We start from the raw sequence: 20210 nt of genomic DNA, 5'->3' as shown, positions 1-20210 counted from the left end.
CTGTATAGTAATTTGTATAATTTTAATTTTACATAGTAGCCAACCTTGGAAGTGTCAGTCAAACATTCTTATCAATCCATTGCATTCAATGCAGTGGAGTGTGTTAAGTGTTACTTCAAATAATTACATTGCTGCTACTTCTATGTTGAAGCATGCTTTTTAAACACTGTAGTTATTCAATATTTACAACGTATATCATTTAAACTTCATGTAAAAGCACAAGTATGACTGTCTGACTTTAATACAAACACCATACTTGGAATTTCCCCCCAAAATGAAATGTAATTTACTACAGTTTTAATAATCAACACTTTTTGAAGTTTTAAAAACATGTCTTAATGTGGACCACCAACATTCGCTCAAGTAACTCATAATGCTGTTCCTTAGTTTGTAAAATTTCTTTATCAGTCTGGCTTCAGTTTCTTTAGGCATAAAATAAGTATTTCCTCCAAAGCGACTCCAAAATCATGCAATTTCTTCTCAATATCACACTTTTTTCTGCTGACTTCGAATGTGGTCCACCTCAGGGGAGGGGAGGGGAGTATCAAGGTTCAGGATGAACTTATATGTGATTCCCAGTTTTCCACGATCCTCCCTTTTTTTGCTCTTTTAAAAACACAGTGAGTTAAAATACTGAACAGCAAGATAAAAATGGAATAGTATCTAAGAATCAAAACTGTATTACCCATTTCTCCTATTATATCAAAATTTGTAGTCAGAATTGTCTTTATTGACTTTATTTTAGTTTTTGTACACAAAGAAAAATCATGTTCATATCCATCATGAACAAAAACTTAAAAAGGCAGAACTAGAAGACATGTGTCCTTCACCAAAGCAAAGCTGTGCTAAAGGTTCCAAACATTTCAATTTTTAAAATAAATATTTTCATTTTCCGATGTCTACTTTCATGTCTTCAGAGTGTCACAGGAAACTGAAGCTATCATGAATTACAATTTTGTTTAGAGTCCCAGCTCACTGTGTTTGGTAACTTGCCATACCATATCCAGCTTGGTTAGGAGGAGGTATTACAGGGGGAGGAGCTTGTCCTTGGGGAGGCTGAGCACCAAATCCACCCATCCAAGCAGCAGAAGGTGATTGACTTGGGGGAAAAAAAAAAAAATCTTGAGCAAACACAAAAGAAAAAACTGTCCATATATTTATCCAAAATCAAGCAGAGCCCCATCATAGAATAAAGAAATCAACACACCCAAAACAAAGAGCAAAGAAATAAATGACACGCATCCACACATGTAGAATACATATCCCAACATCAATCTTACATTTTTGTTAATATAATCACAACTTAACACAATGACTTCTCTGGAGAACATCTCAAAACTGATTTTTAAAAAATGACGAATCACCTACCTATCATATATTGCACACATAGTACATCAATATAAGAAATTTAAAAATCACAAAATTCATGTTGGAAAGAGAAGGAAGAAGGAACCAGTAAAAATAAAGATCTGGGCTGGCCTGGGGAAAAAGGTGCAAAGGACCAACCCACTCTATGAACAAAGGAAAAAAAGCAAGCTACTTTGTACCACATAAATCTCAGACTTTTCACACAAGCCAACAGACACAAATCATTAAATTTCTAAACATATCTAGACAAAGACCTTTTCCAGGTGAAAATAAATGAGATAAAATAGATTAGAAATGTAAATGAAATTCTACCAACAGCTTACAGAGGTAGTAGGACACACCAAATGTTACCCCAGCCTCCCCTTTCACCTAGGTAATAAAAAGCAAATTTTTAGCACTATAAATCATTTTTCATAAGGTTTCTGTAACACTTACAATGTCGAACAGCCTGATGAATTTACTTTAAATAGATTCTCCCTAGAAAAACACACTTATGATTTCTTTTGTCACAACTGTATCGGTTTCTACACTGGAAAAACCCAAACAACTTACTCTACTCCAAATCCTTGTTGGTTCCACGGCTGCCCGTATACTCCATACGGCGGTACTTGCCACCCATTTGCCATATACTGTCCGTACTGTTGTGGGTTTCCATAAACCTGGCTCCACTGCCCCCACTGACTATAGTCGACCTAGGAAAAAGCAAATTACCGTTTTAGGGAGTAAGTAAGAAACACAGTATTTGAAGAAAGTGGGAGACAAGGAAGAGAAAAACTAAGTAAGCACCCTTATGTGAATAGGACTCTGTTATTTATCATTGTCTAAGTTTATTGGGGTGGTGACACCTGTGGAAAGAAAGTATTAAGATTCAGTTAATACCGCAAAATAATCACTTTTGAAAAAGCATTAATAAAATAAACTGAAAGCAGCTATATGCTTTATTTTCTGTTTGTTTATTTTACAGAGTTTTTAAAGCTTTTATGTAGATATGTAAGATGGAAACCTTAAAAAGTGCTGTGAAAAATCGAATTACCTGTTGGAAGTTTTTAGTCATATCAGGAGATTCTTTACCCCAATAGCATTTAACAACATGTCCTTCAATTGTAGTGCCATTCACCGAAACAATGGCGTGGGCAGCACTTTCGTGGGTTGAAAATCTAAAAGGGGAAGATAGGAGGATTTTGTCCTTTTTTTTCAAAAGAACTTACACAGTAAATAACAGAAACTCAGTTTATAACTGTCAACTTGGTATTTTCCTAAAGTACATCATGTAGGTAGGTTAAAGTTCTACGTTGCAAAGAACTACTAAAACAACAAAGGCTGACACACCTGAGGGGATCAAATAATGTAACTGAAAGGAATGGGTCAAATAGAAGAGTAACCTGTAGGTAGAATTTTACCTGACAAATGAATAGCCTTTCTCTGGAAAAACTCTTATTTCCATAATTTGTCCAAATGGTGAGAAAGTCTGTCTCATAAGCTGATCTGAGAAACAAAAACACACAAAATACTTAAGGCTCATGACACTGACACTAAGAGTGATAAAGCTCCCCAGAGAAGGGGAGGAGAAAACCACACGTTGTACCTGTTAACCCAGAGGCAATTCCTCCACAGTACACAGTACAATTTTTTGGACTTGACTGGTTTACTACATCTTCAAATCTCAACTGTTTAGTGTTATCTATATGCAGAAAGAAAAGAAAAATGTTGATGATTATACAGTAGTATAAAACCGATCACTATGTACGAAGATATACCTCACTGAGGGAGAAAATAGAATTTTTTTTCTTGATGCCATGATTTGATCTATAAAATCACTGGTTCACAACTCCAAATATACTGATTGTCAAAGCCCAAATTATTGTTAGACAATTAAATTTCAAGATGAAATGAGCCTTACAATGCTAATAAAATTTAAATTTTAAGAAATTAAGACTACACTACTTCATGATTTTGTGACATATCCGTAATTTTAACATACACAGTAGACGTATCTTACTTTCTTGTGTACTTTTAGGTGCAGGTGGTTTACGTGTGGCCCAGTTGGTTCTGATCTGACGACCACCCAACCACTGACCTCCCATATGCACAATTGCATTTTCTGCATCCTACAGAGAAAAAAAGAGAACGAAAGAGCAATTACAAACACAGAAAAGAAAACTGTGACATATAAGACCCAGTAAAATGAAGTAAAATGCTGGCACCGCGGGATCCAATAAATCTTACCAGTACCGGGAATGAATTCACTAAGCATCCTAAATAAACAAAACTGAACTAAATAAACAAAAATGATCTGAACTCTAGTGATACGTCAGAACTATTTTTCTTTAAGCATCAAGGGAAATTGATAATTCAAATATGCAAGAAAAAACATCATAACCCCACTCATTACCAAAAAGAGGGAAAGTAAGAATCCCACAAATACCTTAATGTAATGGCTGATCTGAAATGTAACTTTTACTGAAGGATACACAGAAACTCCCAATACTACGGTCTAAATTACCTACCCCAAAATCTACATTCCAGTAGCAATGGATTAGGACTGTGACACAAGATTAAGAATTCATTTTAAGACAGAAGACCCCTGTATTAGGATTTAGAACGCTACCAGTAAAAATAAGTTTAATTATCAAAACTAATGTGAATTTGCAATGAATCTAAGCAAAGAAAGAATATAGCTCCTAGCCTTATCTTGCCACTTCAATAAGATGTAGGTAATTTAAGTTGCTAAAATTGGTCTAAAATGCTACTACCAAAGCCTACTTTATCATCTTACAGTTAATGCAAATGCTTAGACATTTTGGTACCTCTTTAATACATGCAAAACTCATGATGAATTGTTTTAATTTTCATTTACATAATTTGCTACAGTCATTAATATCCTAGCTATAAAAGTATGGATGATAACTTAAAAGTTTTAAAATGAGATTTTCATGGTTCAGACTAAATGTAATTTAACTTCCCTCCAAATTCTGAGATTAGTTCATATATCCTAATCTTGAGTTTGACTGCCAAAACATCTTACCTTCACCAATGCATAAATGCAACCGTGATACTTTCTTATAATCAAGCCTATCTTTTTCCAGCTATTTATTTCCAAGAAAACAATTACACTCTACTATTAAAACACACAAAATTACATAAAAGCTGTTGTAGGCAACATCTAAGAATATTCAAGATTCCAATTAACTAAATTTTGTATTAAATTTACACTGAGTTGAAAAGAACATACCAGTTTGTTATAAAAAGATACAAAACCATAGCCTTTGGATTTTCCAGTTGCCATGTCTTTAACTACTCGGGCATCCCTGTGAAAAGAAGCACAGCTAAATGAGGGAAGTAAGAGTCATCCTCAAAATAAAAACTAAAAGGAACCACACACACTGTATTGTGAGCATTTTTTTAAATAAAATTCCAGTTAGCCCTAATTAACTACTGCCATTCCTGAACTCTCCCTAACGCTTCTTTACCTGTTAGAAAAAAGCAGTAGGACAAAAACATGTAATAAACATGCAACCTAATCAAATAGCCTGCACTTTCTAAACTAAATGCTCAAATTTGAAGATTAATAGGAACAATAGTTTCCTTTTCTAATATTCTATTGGCTAGTGTCTTCTAAGGTTTACTGGTTCTATAAATTACTGTAACAATGCTAACTACTTTACCATGCAATCTCTAAATAGTTAAATGTCTTCTGCCTAGTGATACAAAATATATGAAATATTAAAAAATTGAAAAAGAGGTAAAAATAGGAATTAAAAAGGCATACATGGCCTGTTAACAGATTTCTTTATTTTTCTTGGTCAATTCTCTACCATCATTTTGGAGTTTGGGCAGCTGTAAATTTTGAAAAATTGACATTTTCAGAAATTTAAGAAAGGAGAATAAAAAACTAACAACAATGCTAAGCACACCAGTACGAAAACAACAAATTTACACAGAAATTTTAGTGAGTAAGTTAAAATGATTGGAAATATAGAACTCCACTGAATATAGAATGTTAAAATGTAAATACTAAAATATGTATATATAAATAATGTATAATAAGAATAAATAGAAATGAGAAAAAAATCTACAACTGAGTTCCAGTGTGCACAGTTCCTTGCAGTTAGCCTTCAAGATCCTGTCCATTCTTATGAGCAATTCTGCAAAATAACCAGAATGCTATTACTTTTAATTGTGACTTGGACTTTAGAAAAACTGCAGGTCTCAGGTATAAATAAAGATTGAAAAACAGCAACCTGTATTATTTTTTATACTGATTTTTAAAACAGTACTACTTACCACATTTAAAGATTAAAAAGCAAAGCAAGTATCAAAATAGAAAATTAAGAATTAAATCTTTCTTTCAAATAAATCTACAGAACAACAAATTGTATACAGAAAAATATTGTTGTTCTTAGGTGAAACATATTCCTGTAAAGTAGTACTACAACGTTTCATTTAAATCTACAGGAAGTACATAAAATATACGGATTTTAATCAGAAAGATATATTGTGATAAACATTTTACAGAACTTATAAAACCACTTTTAATTTTCCAATATATTTGATCACATAACATACAATGAGATTGGAGCATAAACTCTGTTAAAAATCAAACCACATTTGGGCCCTAACTAGCAGAATCAAATACCAGTAACAAAAAAACATCCACTAATTAATTCCACATTTATGGCTCAGACAATGAAACATTTTAGTATTATAATAGTACTACTTTTCAGCTAAAATATCAAAACACATTTATCATTATAATTAAACACGTACATTTCTAATTTAACCGCAATATACCCAAGGATTTACCTACTTTTCCCAATTTATAAACTCTTCCTATAAAAGTTTAATACACAGTATACATCACATTCACTTTTGGTTAACCACCAAATTTTGAAAACATTTGACAGAAAGTTGGACTTTATAATAGGCTGTACCACCCAAACATGTGCTTCAAAGATAACAAACGGAATCACTTAAAAAATTTTAACATATTATACACAGGATTAGATGAAAACAAGACCCCAGAACATTGAAATGACATTAACATTTTCAACAACATCTACTAATCAAAAAACAAAACAAACCAACCAACAAACAAACAAACAAAAAAAATCACACTAGGGAAAGAAAATCTTAATTCCAGTACAAGTTAATCATATAATACAATTTTGCCTATCACTACTGAGTATAGTATTGACTATGATACTTACGATATTTTACCAAAGGGGGCAAATGCTGATTTGATATCTTCTGTTGTAATTTCTGGACTCAAATCCCCAACAAACACATGGAAGTGATCTGAAATCAAAGCATTTGGTAATCAAATACTTAAAAAGCCAGCTACTAATAAGCCCTTTCAGGCAACACTAAGGGAAGAAAAACCCTATTTAAGCTGGTAGCGCTGCCAGGATAATTTCAGAACTCTTCCACAGTAAAATGCAGCAGGAGTACTTACTGGAAGTATCTTTTTTCTGGCTACTTGGTGTTGTTGCCCAGTTTACTTTGACCTCCTAAAAATAAAGATTATATTTAATACAATTATTAGGCATGTCGTTATGAACCATAACACTTACCACTTATTAAATCATTTATCAAACAGGATAATTTTTGTAAAAACACTTAGGCTGAATAAAGCAAAACCATCACTCAGCAGAGCTGAATATTTGTTTAAAAACTTGCTAAAAAGAATACAAGCTAAAAAAAAAAAAACACACACACAAGCTAATTCGACATGCAAAAATATATACTCATGAGGTGCCATCATTGTATTATCTTACCTTTCCCAAAATTTTTCTCCCATTCATAGCAGCTAATGCAGCAGCTGCATCTCTGTGTTCATAAAATTCCACAAAGCAATATGGGTCATTGCTTGTATGCTGCAAAACAGAAAATCCAACAGAAGAGTTGACCCTTCTGCTATCGGGTTGCTGAGAAGAAAATCCAGGAAAAAACATTACTGACAGCTAGGAATGTACAAGGTGAGATTGCATAAGCTTATGAAAGCCTAACACTTATAAAAATAAGATTTACAGCTACACCTGACTTTGCACCTTAGAATACTGTTGTACTCAAATAGAACCATCAAAGCAGTATAGAATCATGACTATCAGTATTAAAAGCAAAATAAAATATAGAATTCTGGTGAAATATGTTAAATATAAAATAGAAATTTATATTAGACCAAACAAAACCTTAAGGACCACTCCTTACCACTGCTCTTCTCTCTCCCAACTTTATTTTCAAAAGGATGAATTCTATTTATGCCTCATAATCCTTCATAAACTATATCCCATGACAAAAAAAAATACAGAAGTGAACCAACTTTACAAACTTTACTTATGATTGAAACTAGGATGAATACTGCATAGGAGGAGATGAGATTATGTACTCCTTTTCTGGATAAGGAATGAGAATAAAAACAGAAAAATTTCAAATTTATAACCAGCTATTGAAATGAACTCCCCATCTTTCAAGCTATCTTAATGAACAGGAGATTCTATATACTTTGAATTCAGTCTTCAAAGACCAGAAAAATATGCTAGAAATCAAGAAAAGAACATCTGAAAATATGTCTGAATAAAATATTCCAAGACAAAGCTACAATTTGTATCACAAAAAAACCAATATAAGAAATCTTTATTAAATATACTCTACAATACTATACTTGACAAGAGTTGGCAAAGAGACATTTATAAAGATAATCAGAAAGTACGACCTAAGTTATAGCAACTTTATAATCTAACAACCAAAACGGAAATGAATTTTATAAAACTCCAACCTGCATTGAAAAGCTACACAACCATACAAATACATTTTTTTGCATATGGCTAAAAACATTCATCACTGTTCAGTGTAAAATGCCCTAAAAAAATAGTACTATTATAAAATGTGGAATGCTAGTTGCACTTACAAGGGGTACAAAATACCAGATAAAATAAAGATCTTTTCAACAACCACTGTTTTTCATTCCAGGAAAGTTTTAGAAGAAAAATCCAAAATAAGACGTCTAAAACAATAGTGGCGAGGCAACCAGAAGGCATTTCCTTGAGGGAAAAAAAGTGTGATCATTAATACTGACAAGAAAACTATGGGCTCTCATACAAAATCCTACTGTAGCCATGTGAACTCTGTTCTTAAGAGATAGAGAAAAGGAAATGGAGAAAAGATTCCAAAGAAAAACATGCACTTAAATTCCTCTTGTAAAAGAGTTAACATTTACCAATGACATTCATTTGTAGAAAGGATTTAAAGGTAAATAGCAAACTAAAACTCTGCCAGTCAATTTGTCATTTTACTCCTATCTCTTCTGCCCTGACGGTCTCTACAGAAAACACTGGTAATTACAGCAAGACATATAGGGGTCCAATGGTAGATCCATGATAACAATAGGCTTTAGTAAACTACCCTAACTCATGTAGACTGACTTCAAGTTTACCTAATAGTAACAGGCCAACCCCATTCAATGTATGAACATATGTGCACGCGCACACACACACCCCCCCACACTGCATTTCATGTAAGACACCACTGATTTTTGTCACAACCCAACTATCAGAGAATTTTTTAGCCTTAAAATCGGTAACATAACATTATAGTATATAGAGAAAGCTAGAATCTAAGATAAACAATATCTAAAGTAAAAAATCACAAAACTGAGGGAAAAAAGCATTTTTCATATACTGAAATGGAATTTATAGAAAGGAAAATAAACGCCTAGATATTCTGTGCTAGAGTTCATACGCTCTGGAAGCTTCCCATTTATGCCACCAAGAGACACTCTAAAAATCAACCATGTGCTTACCTTAATAATTATTGTCACCAATTTTTGTTGGGTGACATAAATTTCAAGACAGAGAAATATGAGATTTTACAGCTATATACAAGTTTGAATGTAGGAGTTGTAGAATATGGATAAATTATACAAATTCATTTCAAATCCTTCTCCCACAAATGGCTGATTGTGCACACAAGTTTTAAAAAGAATACTATTAAAATAAATCTTTGTCAAATGTTCCTCAAAAATTTTCTAGAAGTCCCTCCACTTTCTCACATCCCAGTCTCTCCTGAACCCACTCCAGTTGGCTTCCTACCCAACGAGGCCACTGAAACTTTGTGTTGGGCTCACCAGTGACCCCTCTGTCACCTCTGTGATCTCTTTTCTGTCCTCACCTTGCCTTTCGAGCAGAATTCAAAAACAGCTAACGACTCCTCCCCTCCTTTAAATACTCCATTTTAGATTCCACACAGCCTCTTGGTTTTCTGGTTTTCTCACTGGAGGATCTTTGAGAAGGCAGTTCTTCCCCCTTAGTTCAAACTCTAAACGTCACCCCAAGTGTTGACATGCTCCAGGGCTTAGACCTAGACCACTCTCCTCCTCTCTATCAGCACTCTCTTTAGGTCAAGGAACTAGATCGCATCTAGTCCCATAGGTTCCAATACCACTGCAAGCTGCCATCATCAGCACTGGGCTCTCGGTTCATCCAACTACTGACATATAATGTTCCTGTGGACGTCTAATGCACACCTTAAGTTGAACACTGCCGAAACAGAACTCCTAATTCCCAGCACTGCCCCCATCCATCCCGCACCTCCCCTGTCACGCCCATTTGAGCAAATAAATAGCATTACCATCTATGCAACTACAAATAAGAATCTTAGCGTCTTTCCTGACGCCCTCCCGCCCCCAGCCAGTCCAGCCCCGCGGATTCCACCTCTAAATTATATTCCAAACTTACCTATTTCTCTCTCTCCACCTACCAATCTAAAAAACAAGCCCCCATCACCTCTTACCTAGACTAGTAAAATAAACCCAGCTGCTTTCCTTCCTTCCATTCCTGCCCCGTACAATCCATTCTCCACGACAGTCTCCAAAATAACCTCAAAAACGCAAATCAGAGAGTGCCTTATTACTCTGCTTAAAACTCCCGCCGCCACTGAGTAAAATCCACTGTGTCAGGACCCACACATCCCTAGGGGATTCTGAACCCCGCCTGCCTCTTTACATTCATCCGCCCCCCCTCCCCGGCTCTAGCCCTCCTGGTTCTTCGGTTCCATGAACTCACCAAGCTCATTACCGACTCAACAGCCTTGGTACGTGCCATTCCCTCCGCCTCCAACTCTTAACACAGATCGCACCATCTTGTTATTCCTGTCTCAGATCGAAGAGGTGACATCGTCCCCTCAGCACCCAGCCCTGCATAAACACCGAGCCTCCAATCCCCATCGCAGAGCTGCTTTATTCCCTCCATAGCTCTCCTCCCTATCCGCAATTACCTTGTCTGTCTGTTAACAATGTTCTCCATAGTGTGTAAACTCATGGGAGTCTCCTCCCTTTCGCTCTCCACTGTGTCCCCAGAGCTCTGAAGAGTGCCGAGCACAAAGTAAATTTTTGATGAATGAAAGAATGAATGAATGAATGATCAAAGAGAGGAAGGAAAGAAGAGGTACTGGAACAGAGTAAGGACTATTTTCAGTTAGAAAAGAAGATCAAAAGGCCAATTTGCTTTATGGGTTTTTCACGGTTCCCCTCGCAGAGTATAACACAAATTCCTTCAGCACAGCTCCGGCCCCTGCCGGACACTGGTGCCTCATATCCTGGCATCTTTTATGATTAATCCCATTCGGAACACCAACCGCACTATAATCTCTACCTTCCCAATTCCTCTCATGAGCACTCCTGCTCACTCTGTCTACCAGACTGGATCAACATTCTTCTCTCACCTGGAATCCCTTCTTCCTCAGATTCCACTACTCTCCTTCAGTCGCAGCCTAGATGCTGACTCCTGCAATAAAGCCTCCCCTGACCCGAGACTGTCCTGGACCTCTGTGCTCCCACAGCACTTGACGCTGCCTGCTTCCACGGCATTTATCATCCTCTGTCATTTGCGCCTGTTACTCCTCTGTCTCCCTCATTAGGCTGTAACATTCTACGGCACTAAGAACTGTCTTATTCAGCAGTGCATCTCTAGCACTTACAGGAACAGCTGGTACATAGTAAAGTCTAAGAAGTGTGTGGATGAATAAAGAAAAAGGAAGAAGAGAACGAATTGAAACACAAATCTTTGGGCTTGTATAGGAGAGTATAATGGGGCATGCAAGATCACATTGATTTCTTCTTTATAAAATGTCTGGAGAGTATAAAGAGAAAGTTTTCTTTGCAAAAAGGAAAATAAAATGATTGCCCTAACAATTTAAGTCCAGTCTACGTAAAGCTGCTGTTATTAGTATTTATTAGAGATACACAAGGTGCATGGTGCTACATTAAGCACACAAGAACCTAATAATGTTCTTTTACTACACCAATTCCTAAACTTTAAATGTCTATCATCTGAATCAGGAACATTCTTATTAGAACTGTATGAAATATTATATAGTTTTTCAACACTCTTGAGATAAGTGCTAACAATTTTTTACAAGCAGAATCACTTGAAGGTAACTATATCCTGAAGAATGACCATGTAAGAGTAACAGAACACAAACTTTGTCCTCTCAAATAAAACTCCATTCCAAACCTAGTTTATTTGCCAAATCAGTAAGTCAACACAACAAACATGAATCTCTCCATCAGAATAACTTGAGGCTTAAAAATGATATTTTAAAATGATACTAACCAACTCATGTATCTCACAACATTAAACATCACGCTGTCAGCACATGGAACTGGGAAGATCTTACCTCTGTTATCATTTTACAGCTTTTACAGGGTCCAATCTGACTGAATAACTGAAGTATAAGGACTTCTGTCACATCTCTGGAGAGGTTACCTACGTATCTGTTCAAGAAGAAAAAGAATACATTATCAGCAATTTCCCTTCAGCTCTGGCTCTCATGTATTATCACTTAAGTACCTTTTATTTCATTTTAACTTCCTCTGTCTTCAATAAAATTTTTTCCAATTAAGCCTAATCCTATGCAAGTAAAATTAACCCTTATTTAGGAAAGCAGCAAGTGTTCTTAGGTACTAAATTAGGCCACTAAAGTAACACTTCAAACATTTGTGATAAAGAAGAAATCAATGTGACCTTGCATGCCCCAAAAGCATTATTATTCTGCATCCTACGTATCATTGCCTCATCTTATTTATTAGAATAAAAATAATAAAATTTAAACCAACCTCCAGATACTATAATTTCTGGATGTAAAACACAATTCAAAATAGTGTGTGTGTGTTGTGTGTCACACACACACGAATACCACCAAAAATACTGATTAATTATAACACCCGATCAATAAAGAGACATTAGACATAAGGTGAGTTTATCTCAGACCCCCAACAAAAGCAATTACATGAACAAAGAAGAGAGAGTAAAGTTAGCAAAACACACAGAGATTGGAAGCTTTTGTTTTGTCTTGCTAAACAAGATTTATCAATGATGTATCTTCATTGTTTTGTTTTAGGAACACAGGGCAAAATAATAAAATTTCCTAGTCTAAAATACATCAGAATCAACAAAATACATCATTATATAGATAAAAAAGCAAATACAAAGATGTCTTCAGAATATCAGAGAAAATATAAGACAAATCTAGGTATACTTTTCACTATGCCTATTTAAAGATTTGGGATTATTTTTTTAAATTACATATTGACTATATGTATTCTGCATTAAGAAATTCAGAATACAGATAAACCCAAAAAAGAAAAGAACACCACTACCCAGAAATGACCACCTGGTTTCTCTTGTCTTAATTTAGCTTAATAAACTGCCAAACTTTTAAGTCTTTCTGGTACTCAGTGTATAATTCCTAAAACTCACATTCGTTGTGAACAACCTCATGAACCAAACAATATTTATAAAATTTAACATAGCTTCTCCTGGAAATTAAAAAGACGTAAGTTTTCTTTTCCTAACGATAATATATAACATCTGGAAACTGAGTACTGAGACCAAAATAAGCCTTGCATCTATGGTTACCCTATTAAATACATAACTGCTTTAAGCTGGAACATTCTGAAAGGGAAAAATAAACCGAGAAAGGTAAAGTGTAAAAAAATGATCTGATGAAGAATGAGTAGCAATTTCCCAGTTCAGCTAAGAATTTCGTTGCAATGGGTACTAATATCTACATATCTACTAAATGTAGATGTACTAAAACTGAACCCCAAGTCCAACATTACTTAAATAGAAGACTAAACCAGTGACAAACGGTCCATCTTTTTCTTATAATTAAAGTAGAGCAGACCCATCGGTAGGTCACAGAATGACACACTTTTTCCAGCGGTAGCAAAAGGTTATAGGATTATAAGCTCGCCAGACAACTGCCTCTCCCTTTTTAACTCAGAGGGATTTGTGAGCCTGTATCCAGGGAAAATTTCTTTTTGTACAAGGTAGGACTATCTATAAAGTAAATGAACAAGTGACCTTGGGCTCCTAAATGTTATATTCATTTAGCCTAAAGTGCTAGTTAGCTCACCTCTAAGAGAACAGAAGAGGAATGGATAAAACTGATTTTCACGTATTGACACTAATAATAAAGTTAAAATAGATCGCCACTTCTATATAATAAAATTTAAATAAATAGTTTTAAATTTGCATTACTGTTTAAACATTGATTTGTTCAGAAAAAAACTGCATGGGCATTAATTACCTTCCACATCTAACAGTCACAATTAAAGCTGTTACTGTTTAATAGGATTTTTATTCCAAGTCAACCTTTTTTGAGTGAGCTATAAATTTTGGAGAATTTCTAGAGGCACATTTAGATATAGTAATTTACATTTCAAGCACTGATGCCAAAGAGCAAAATGGTCATCTAAGTTTAGAATGTCATGAAATACAAAAATCCAGTTCTAAGGTTTCCTATTTTTCAAATATCTCCACTAAAAGTTCAGTGGTAAAGCAGCAAACTAAATTCCCAAGCTAATATAAAAAAGGCCTTCCATAACAACACACAGAGCTCTTAATTTACCAGGATAAAAAGGATGTAATTTACCATATAATTTCACCTAAATGTTACCCAAATCTGACTGCCTTTTCCTTTACTCGAGTTCGGTAATTCATTCATTTGCATGTGTCTTCATCCTTCCTAATATTCAATAGAGAAACTTCTTATAGCTTTAAAAATACTGTACGGCACAGCTTAAGTACCTTACGTTACCATAAAATTATGTCCCAAAATAAATACTAACAAAAATATTTAAGGAAGATGTTCAACACCTGACCTGGAAAGAACATCATCTCTTGGCAGTACCCTGAAGTGTATTTTCTCTTCCTAAATTATAGTGTCTACACTTCACTCTTTCTCTTCTGAAGTAGTCAATATATTCTAAAGTTCCAAGTGCTTAAGTATAAAATTTCTAATTGAAGAACATACAAAATAGCAGAAAAAGACAAATAGCTCAAATTCTTGTATTAAGAGGTCAATTCAAAGAGTAAACACTTAGGAAATTCTAAAACAATTTTTTACTGAAGAAAAAAAAAGGCATACCTTAGGTCTATTTTGTCTTCTATGAACAGGAACTGTAGGAACTAAAGCATTAAAAACGGAAAATGATGCTTTTATCCCTAACGTAAGGGTTAAAATCCAATTTGAGACTAGAAACTTGGCAGTTTCACAGTAGGCAAAAGTTCACATTGCCAAACTACTTCCTATGTCCAACTGGGCAGAATTTTAAGTTAGGAACATCATGCCTTTCAGAAGACTAATCAAGCTTTTTCAACACTGAATGTGCTCTCACTCAAAAGAATAGCCCTACCAAGGTTGAAATTAATTACGTGCACTTTTGCACAAGATACTATGGCTAAATTTCCATGTAAGTCACATTTTTGCTTTTGTTCTTGACGAGTTCCTATGTAAGAGGAGATTTTATAACATTATCCTTCAATGGGCCTCCAATGAACTGATCAATTTGTCAGTATTTCATTTTAGGAAGGAGGCAAGGTGGAGGAAAGATACAGGGTGAGTATAAGTGAATTGACCACCTACATAAGGGATATCGACACACATACACACACATTTTAAAGAAACAGAGAATATGATTAAGTTGGCCGAGGTGCTTAATTACAGCCACAATATAGCCAAATCCATCATATAGCTAGTCAATTTTATAACAGGATCTAACAGTTTCTTCTGCTATTGCTCTCTGATGTTCAGATTATATTCTAAATCACTGCTTTACTTCCTCCTTTTAACAGCCTCGATCAGAAAGAACAGCCTTAAAGGATGGCATTGCATAACATAGTGTAATCCCAAATCCACAATTCCTACTCATTTTGAGGCATCAGATAAATTAAGAAAGTTAATTAAACTACAATAGAACACCACCATAATTTAATGTTGTATTATAGATTCAGATATACCATGGATCAAATCTCTGCTCTCAAAAGCTACCCACAAGTTTGGAAATGTGGGTCCCACAAGGTCGGTGTCAGGCAGTTTAGTTCCAACACCAGATTACACAGCATGATCGTGTTTGTTTTTTTAGATCACAAGTTATTGAATACATATTACCCCAAAATAAATGTCAAATAAGAACAAAGAACATCAGAAAACAGACCTTTAAAGGATAAATAAACTTTAGGCTCAACATCAAAGCAATTCTATACCACTTTAAATACCATCAAATAAATTAGTAATACTGTAGGTAATGAATATTTAAAGACCTACCTAGGCTATAAACACCATATTGTTTTCTGATGATAGAACCATATGTCTTAGCTTGTGTGTGTCTGCAGGAAAAAAACCTCACTAGTAACACACAGGCATTTTAAGGAAACAGTTTAAGATAAGCTTTGTTAAGAGTACATTCTTTTAAAACATACTAGCCACGTGAAAACCTAACCCACAGATCACAATGTAAAATAAAAGGATCTCCATAAACAAAATAAAACCCTACTAGATGTCAACCTCTAAAGTCATGTTCAAAGTTTTTGTCATGTTACTTACACCTAAAAGAACCCTTTGAGGGGAATTATGTAAAATGAACGCTTAGAAAAAACTATACTATGCATTATTTTTATTAAAATCTGACCAAGAAATCCCAATTCTGAAACATTTGCTTTTATCTCAAAATTCCACATTCGAAGGTTTTAAAAAAATATATAAAAATCAACAGACCACACCATGTATGACAGTCATGTCTGCTCATAATTTTACATTAATCAGGACTTTAAGAAAACAAACTTAATACTAATTCAATGAAAAGAAGTATAATCATTGTAAAATATTTGAGTACCTCTTGTCTTCCAGGCAGTGAACTAAGTGCTGCAGGGGTAAGACCTAGGAAGATGTAGCAGTCCTTGTCTAAAAAAAAACCCTTCCCATAGAGAAGAGTGGGAGAAGGAAAAAGGAAGACAGAATAGTAAACATGTACTGACATACAGGTACAACTAAGCTCAAGATGTTTCTTTACTCACATGTACACATGTCACATTCTTAGACAACTGTAAACGTAGACGACTTAAGTGTACTTCAGAGAAAGAACAGGAGATTGGAGAAAGTAGAGGTTAAGAAATAAGTGACAAAGTTAGCTTATTAGTCTACTGGAGAAGGGTCCAAGGTCTGATGGAGATAAAGATAAGGCAAACGCAAAGATAGTTATATGAATTAAAGGTAGTGAAATGGCATATTATTTAGCCCGACAAAACCAGGAATTCCTCTTCTTAAGGAATAAATACAGTTAATGAGAAAGGTACAATGAGAATTTACCAATTATTCAGTAGCTATTATGATGCAATGATGACATTTCAGATGTTTAGATACAATGTAACTTTTATCTTTGTTAAATACATGCTAGCTAGGCACTAAAATTCAACTTTCCCAGATGCTTCCATCAAAGCACACATGGCTAACTATCAAGCCTTGGCTTCAACAGATCTTAAAGGGCAAATTTCAAATTGTCCCAATTCTCTCTTTTCTGGGAAAAAAAAGTTAGTAATGGGAGACAGCACAAAATATAAAAGTTCTCCGAAACAGACTTTTCACTGAAACATCTGATGTGCTTAAGTTGGCCTCAAATTCTCAAAACAGGATGACAAATACTTTAGTGAGACATTAGAAAAATAGGGATACAAAAAGAGTGCAAGCCCACCCCCACCCTCCCCAAAACGAAACAAAAAAAACCCCAAACCTGTATCAATATTATAAATAGGTATCTATCTTCTTTACTGAGCGGAGTTTCTTTGGTAGAAGAGATGAGAAGCTAGTTAGACTTCCTGAGTACCCATCCACCTTCATCTATTCCCCAAAAAGTAATTTCCCCAACAGATAGCAGAGCCAAGTGGCCTATGATCATATCAATACCAGGCAGAGGCAAGAGAAAACAAAGCAGCGATCTGACTCCTCGTACTCGAGGTAGGTGTGCTGAGCTTCCAAAGGCTAGGAAAAGCGAAGGTGGCCAACTTAAAACATTTAATGAGAAATTACTCAGACTTTTTTTTTAAAAATGCAGGAAAAAGAAAGGAGTGCCACACTATCCGGAAAGGAATGCAAATGCTGAGTCATCACTCTTCATTAGGAAAGAAAGGAAAACTCGAATAAACGGTTGGAAGATGGAAATTCATTCATTAGATAGGGCTTCAGGTAAAAAGCAACAGCAAAGATGGAAGAAAAGGTGCTCAGAAGACACACATCGAATAGTGAACAGACATCACTTTATCCAATTCTGAAGGTCTCAAAGCACAAACAGATTAGGAGGAGGTAACACCAAAAGAGCAAAAGCAGTTTAACAACTGGTTGTCAGTTTAGCGTAGGTAGCGCTCAAAGTAAACTTCCAAGAAGGGAAAGATGCTCCGGCGGCAAGAGGCATCCCTTTTGCACTTCAAAAGTAGCGGGCGCTTGGCGAGTGTCTCTGACAGCGTGGGCGGGGGCACGTGGGACAGAAAGAGAAAAGGGGCTTGAGTGGAGGAAGAGTGTCCAGTTTCCTCGGAGAGCTTAGCTTGGGAGAAGAGCCGGGAGCGATGGAGCTGGGGACTTGCAGAGCGAGAGCGCTAATTCCTCGGGGCCCGCGGGGGCACGAGGCTGCGGTCCCACCCCCAGTCCCACCCCCACCCAGGCCCTGCCCCCGTGGGGACCGGCAGCTCCCGGCCCAGTCCAGGGCCCCCACAGCAGAGGGGGAGCAGGAGGTCTCCCGGGCCTGACAGCCCCAGCCGTGCAGAAGCCCGGCCTAGGAAGGGTGTGCAAAGAAGGGCGCGAGAGGATAAGGTCGAAACAAACCCCAGACCCCAGGAAGTGACTGTGTTTGGGGGAAGGGAGGGCTTCCTTCCCAAGGAAAAGGGGACAGAAGAGGAATGTACTTCGCGTCCGCGCCACCCCGGCCAGGGAGCCGCCGTAAGTCCCAGCTTCGGCCCAGCTCTCCTGCTCCCTCCCAGAGCGTCCCGCGGTGCCCGGGCCTCTCGGCGCCTGGCAACCCCAGTCTCGGGTACTCACAGAGTCCGGGGCTGCCCGTCGTCTTCCATCATGGTGGGTGCGACGGAGCGATCCCGGGACAAGGGGGAGGGCAGGGCTGGGGAGGGGAGGGGGTGGGGAGGAAGGGGAGGGGGGCTCCGGGCACCAGCTGGGGACAGAGGAAAAGCCACCGAACCCTGCTCTCGGGCTCTCTCCCCCCAGCCCGCTCCGGACACTGCGCTCCAACCAGGAGGAGCAGGAGGAGGAGGAGGATGAACAAAATGGCCACCGCCACCAGCCAGGCAGGAAACGGGGCAGAGCGCAGGCGCGGCCCGCCAGGTCACCGCTCAGGCCAGCCGCGACGGCCTGTAAAGGGAATAACTGAGTGGAGAGAAAAACAGGCCGCTAAGGAAACCCTGTGCCCAGTACCGACGAATCACGTCGTCGCTGAGTGCCTGCTGGCCGGCTGAAGCCCAGCCAGTTCAAGAAGAGATCAAGTGAAAAGGGAACCGCGGTGAAGCCGAAGGTTCTGGGAATTGTGGTCCTGGAAATGAGAGAGGGAAGCACTTCTCCAGAGGACTTCTGGGAACTGTAGTTCACAGGAGACGGCCGGCGCCCGCGACGGCGCTGGGTCGCGAAGAAGAGACTTCTGGGTAGTGTAGTCATACGTGAGGACGTGCGGCGACCAGGAAGTCGGCGTGCTGGAAAGAGAAGCAGAGAATAAAAGCGACGTTGAAAGGCGGGGAGACGGGACGGAAAAAAAAACGGTGACCGGGAAGTAAACTACAAGTCCCAGAGTGCCTCGCGCTGGGGGCTGTCCTAGGAGTGCTCGGAGCCTCTTAAGGCTCTTCAGTCGGCTCAGCTTGTGCTACCCCCTCCGCCTCGGTCCAGCCTGAGAGCGGTTTCTTTAATTGCGTCTGAATCCCTGCTTTGGCTCCGCGTGGTGTCGGAGTCAGGCTTTTCGAGCCGTCCCCTATTCATCAAAACAGCCGACCCGTGGTCATCAACCGCCGACCCGCGCGACGGGCTGGAGGGGCTGTGATGGACGTCGGGTCCGGGCTGAGCTGGGAGCTGCGCTGGCTGGGTCCCCTCGGGCTTCCTAAGGTCCGGCCTTGTCTTTTGAGCGTGTTTTCCCGCAAATAGGTATTCCTGGCCTAGATAGGCTGTTTGTAGATTGCTTTATAAGTTTCAAAGGTTTCCCCGTCCGTTATCTCATCGGATAAGATGGTAAGTAGAGCAGTCCTCCATTAAAATAGTCATTTTTAATGGAGGACTGCTGCCAACATCGAGTCAGTGTAGGGTGCAGTGATAATGCCCTCCAACCCCTTATTTAATTCTTGGAGTGGAAAAAAATCTTTGGGCGGAGACGTGCAGGCATAAGGTTGTGTTTGCAGATATCCATCATGTAGATGGGAAATGAAGTCTTGCTTGAGAATGGAGGGAGTCGTTTTCAAACTGCTCCTGTAGCTCTGTAGAATTCCGCCCCCCTCCCCCCGCAACAGTTCATGGTGCGCTTACAT

At 37.7% G+C, this 20210-nt stretch overlaps 1 protein-coding gene across 6 annotated transcripts; it reads right to left on the bottom strand.

The window, feature by feature from the left end:
- Positions 1–721: 721 nt before the first annotated feature.
- TIAL1 (TIA1 cytotoxic granule associated RNA binding protein like 1) lies at positions 722–18941 on the bottom strand. 6 transcript variants are annotated; one of them, XM_073904114.1, is made up of 14 exons: positions 18733–18936; positions 16541–16621; positions 15973–16034; positions 12040–12136; positions 7143–7292; positions 6821–6875; positions 6576–6663; positions 4601–4676; positions 3368–3476; positions 2954–3049; positions 2769–2853; positions 2402–2525; positions 1921–2060; positions 722–1099 (listed from the first exon to the last, which is right to left on the bottom strand). In XM_073904114.1, the coding sequence occupies exons 4-14, from the start codon at positions 12049–12051 to the stop codon at positions 973–975; spliced, it is 1062 nt and encodes a 353-aa protein (XP_073760215.1). In that variant the 5' UTR covers positions 12052–12136; positions 15973–16034; positions 16541–16621; positions 18733–18936; the 3' UTR covers positions 722–972. The 6 variants fall into 6 exon arrangements, with proteins under 6 accessions (XP_073760215.1, XP_025736392.1, XP_073760216.1 ...); XM_025880607.2 differs by lacking the exon at positions 16541–16621; XM_073904115.1 differs by lacking the exon at positions 16541–16621 and having other exon boundaries at positions 7143–7241.
- Positions 18942–20210: the final 1269 nt, after the last annotated feature.

This window comes from Callorhinus ursinus, unplaced genomic scaffold (assembly GCF_003265705.2).
Source record: "Callorhinus ursinus isolate GAN/ISIS: 27379988/994484 unplaced genomic scaffold, GSC_fseal_2.0 scaffold20, whole genome shotgun sequence".
NCBI classification, from domain to species: Eukaryota; Metazoa; Chordata; class Mammalia; order Carnivora; family Otariidae; genus Callorhinus; species Callorhinus ursinus.
The sequence above is the reverse complement of the archived record's forward strand: the minus strand, read 5'-3'. Positions and strand labels throughout refer to the sequence as shown.

Bases quoted from the DNA above. Each gene is read 5' to 3' on its own strand.
- TIAL1 (XM_025880604.2), bottom strand. From the start codon at position 18,764: ATGATGGAAGACGACGGGCAGCCCCGGACTCT. The intron at 12,137-18,732 runs GTGAGTACCCGA...CTTCTTGAACAG, and splicing joins GACGGGCAGCCCCGGACTCT to ATACGTAGGTAACCTCTCCA. The intron at 1,100-1,920 runs GTAAGTTGTTTG...TTTTCCCCCAAG, and splicing joins CAACAAGGATTTGGAGTAGA to TCAATCACCTTCTGCTGCTT.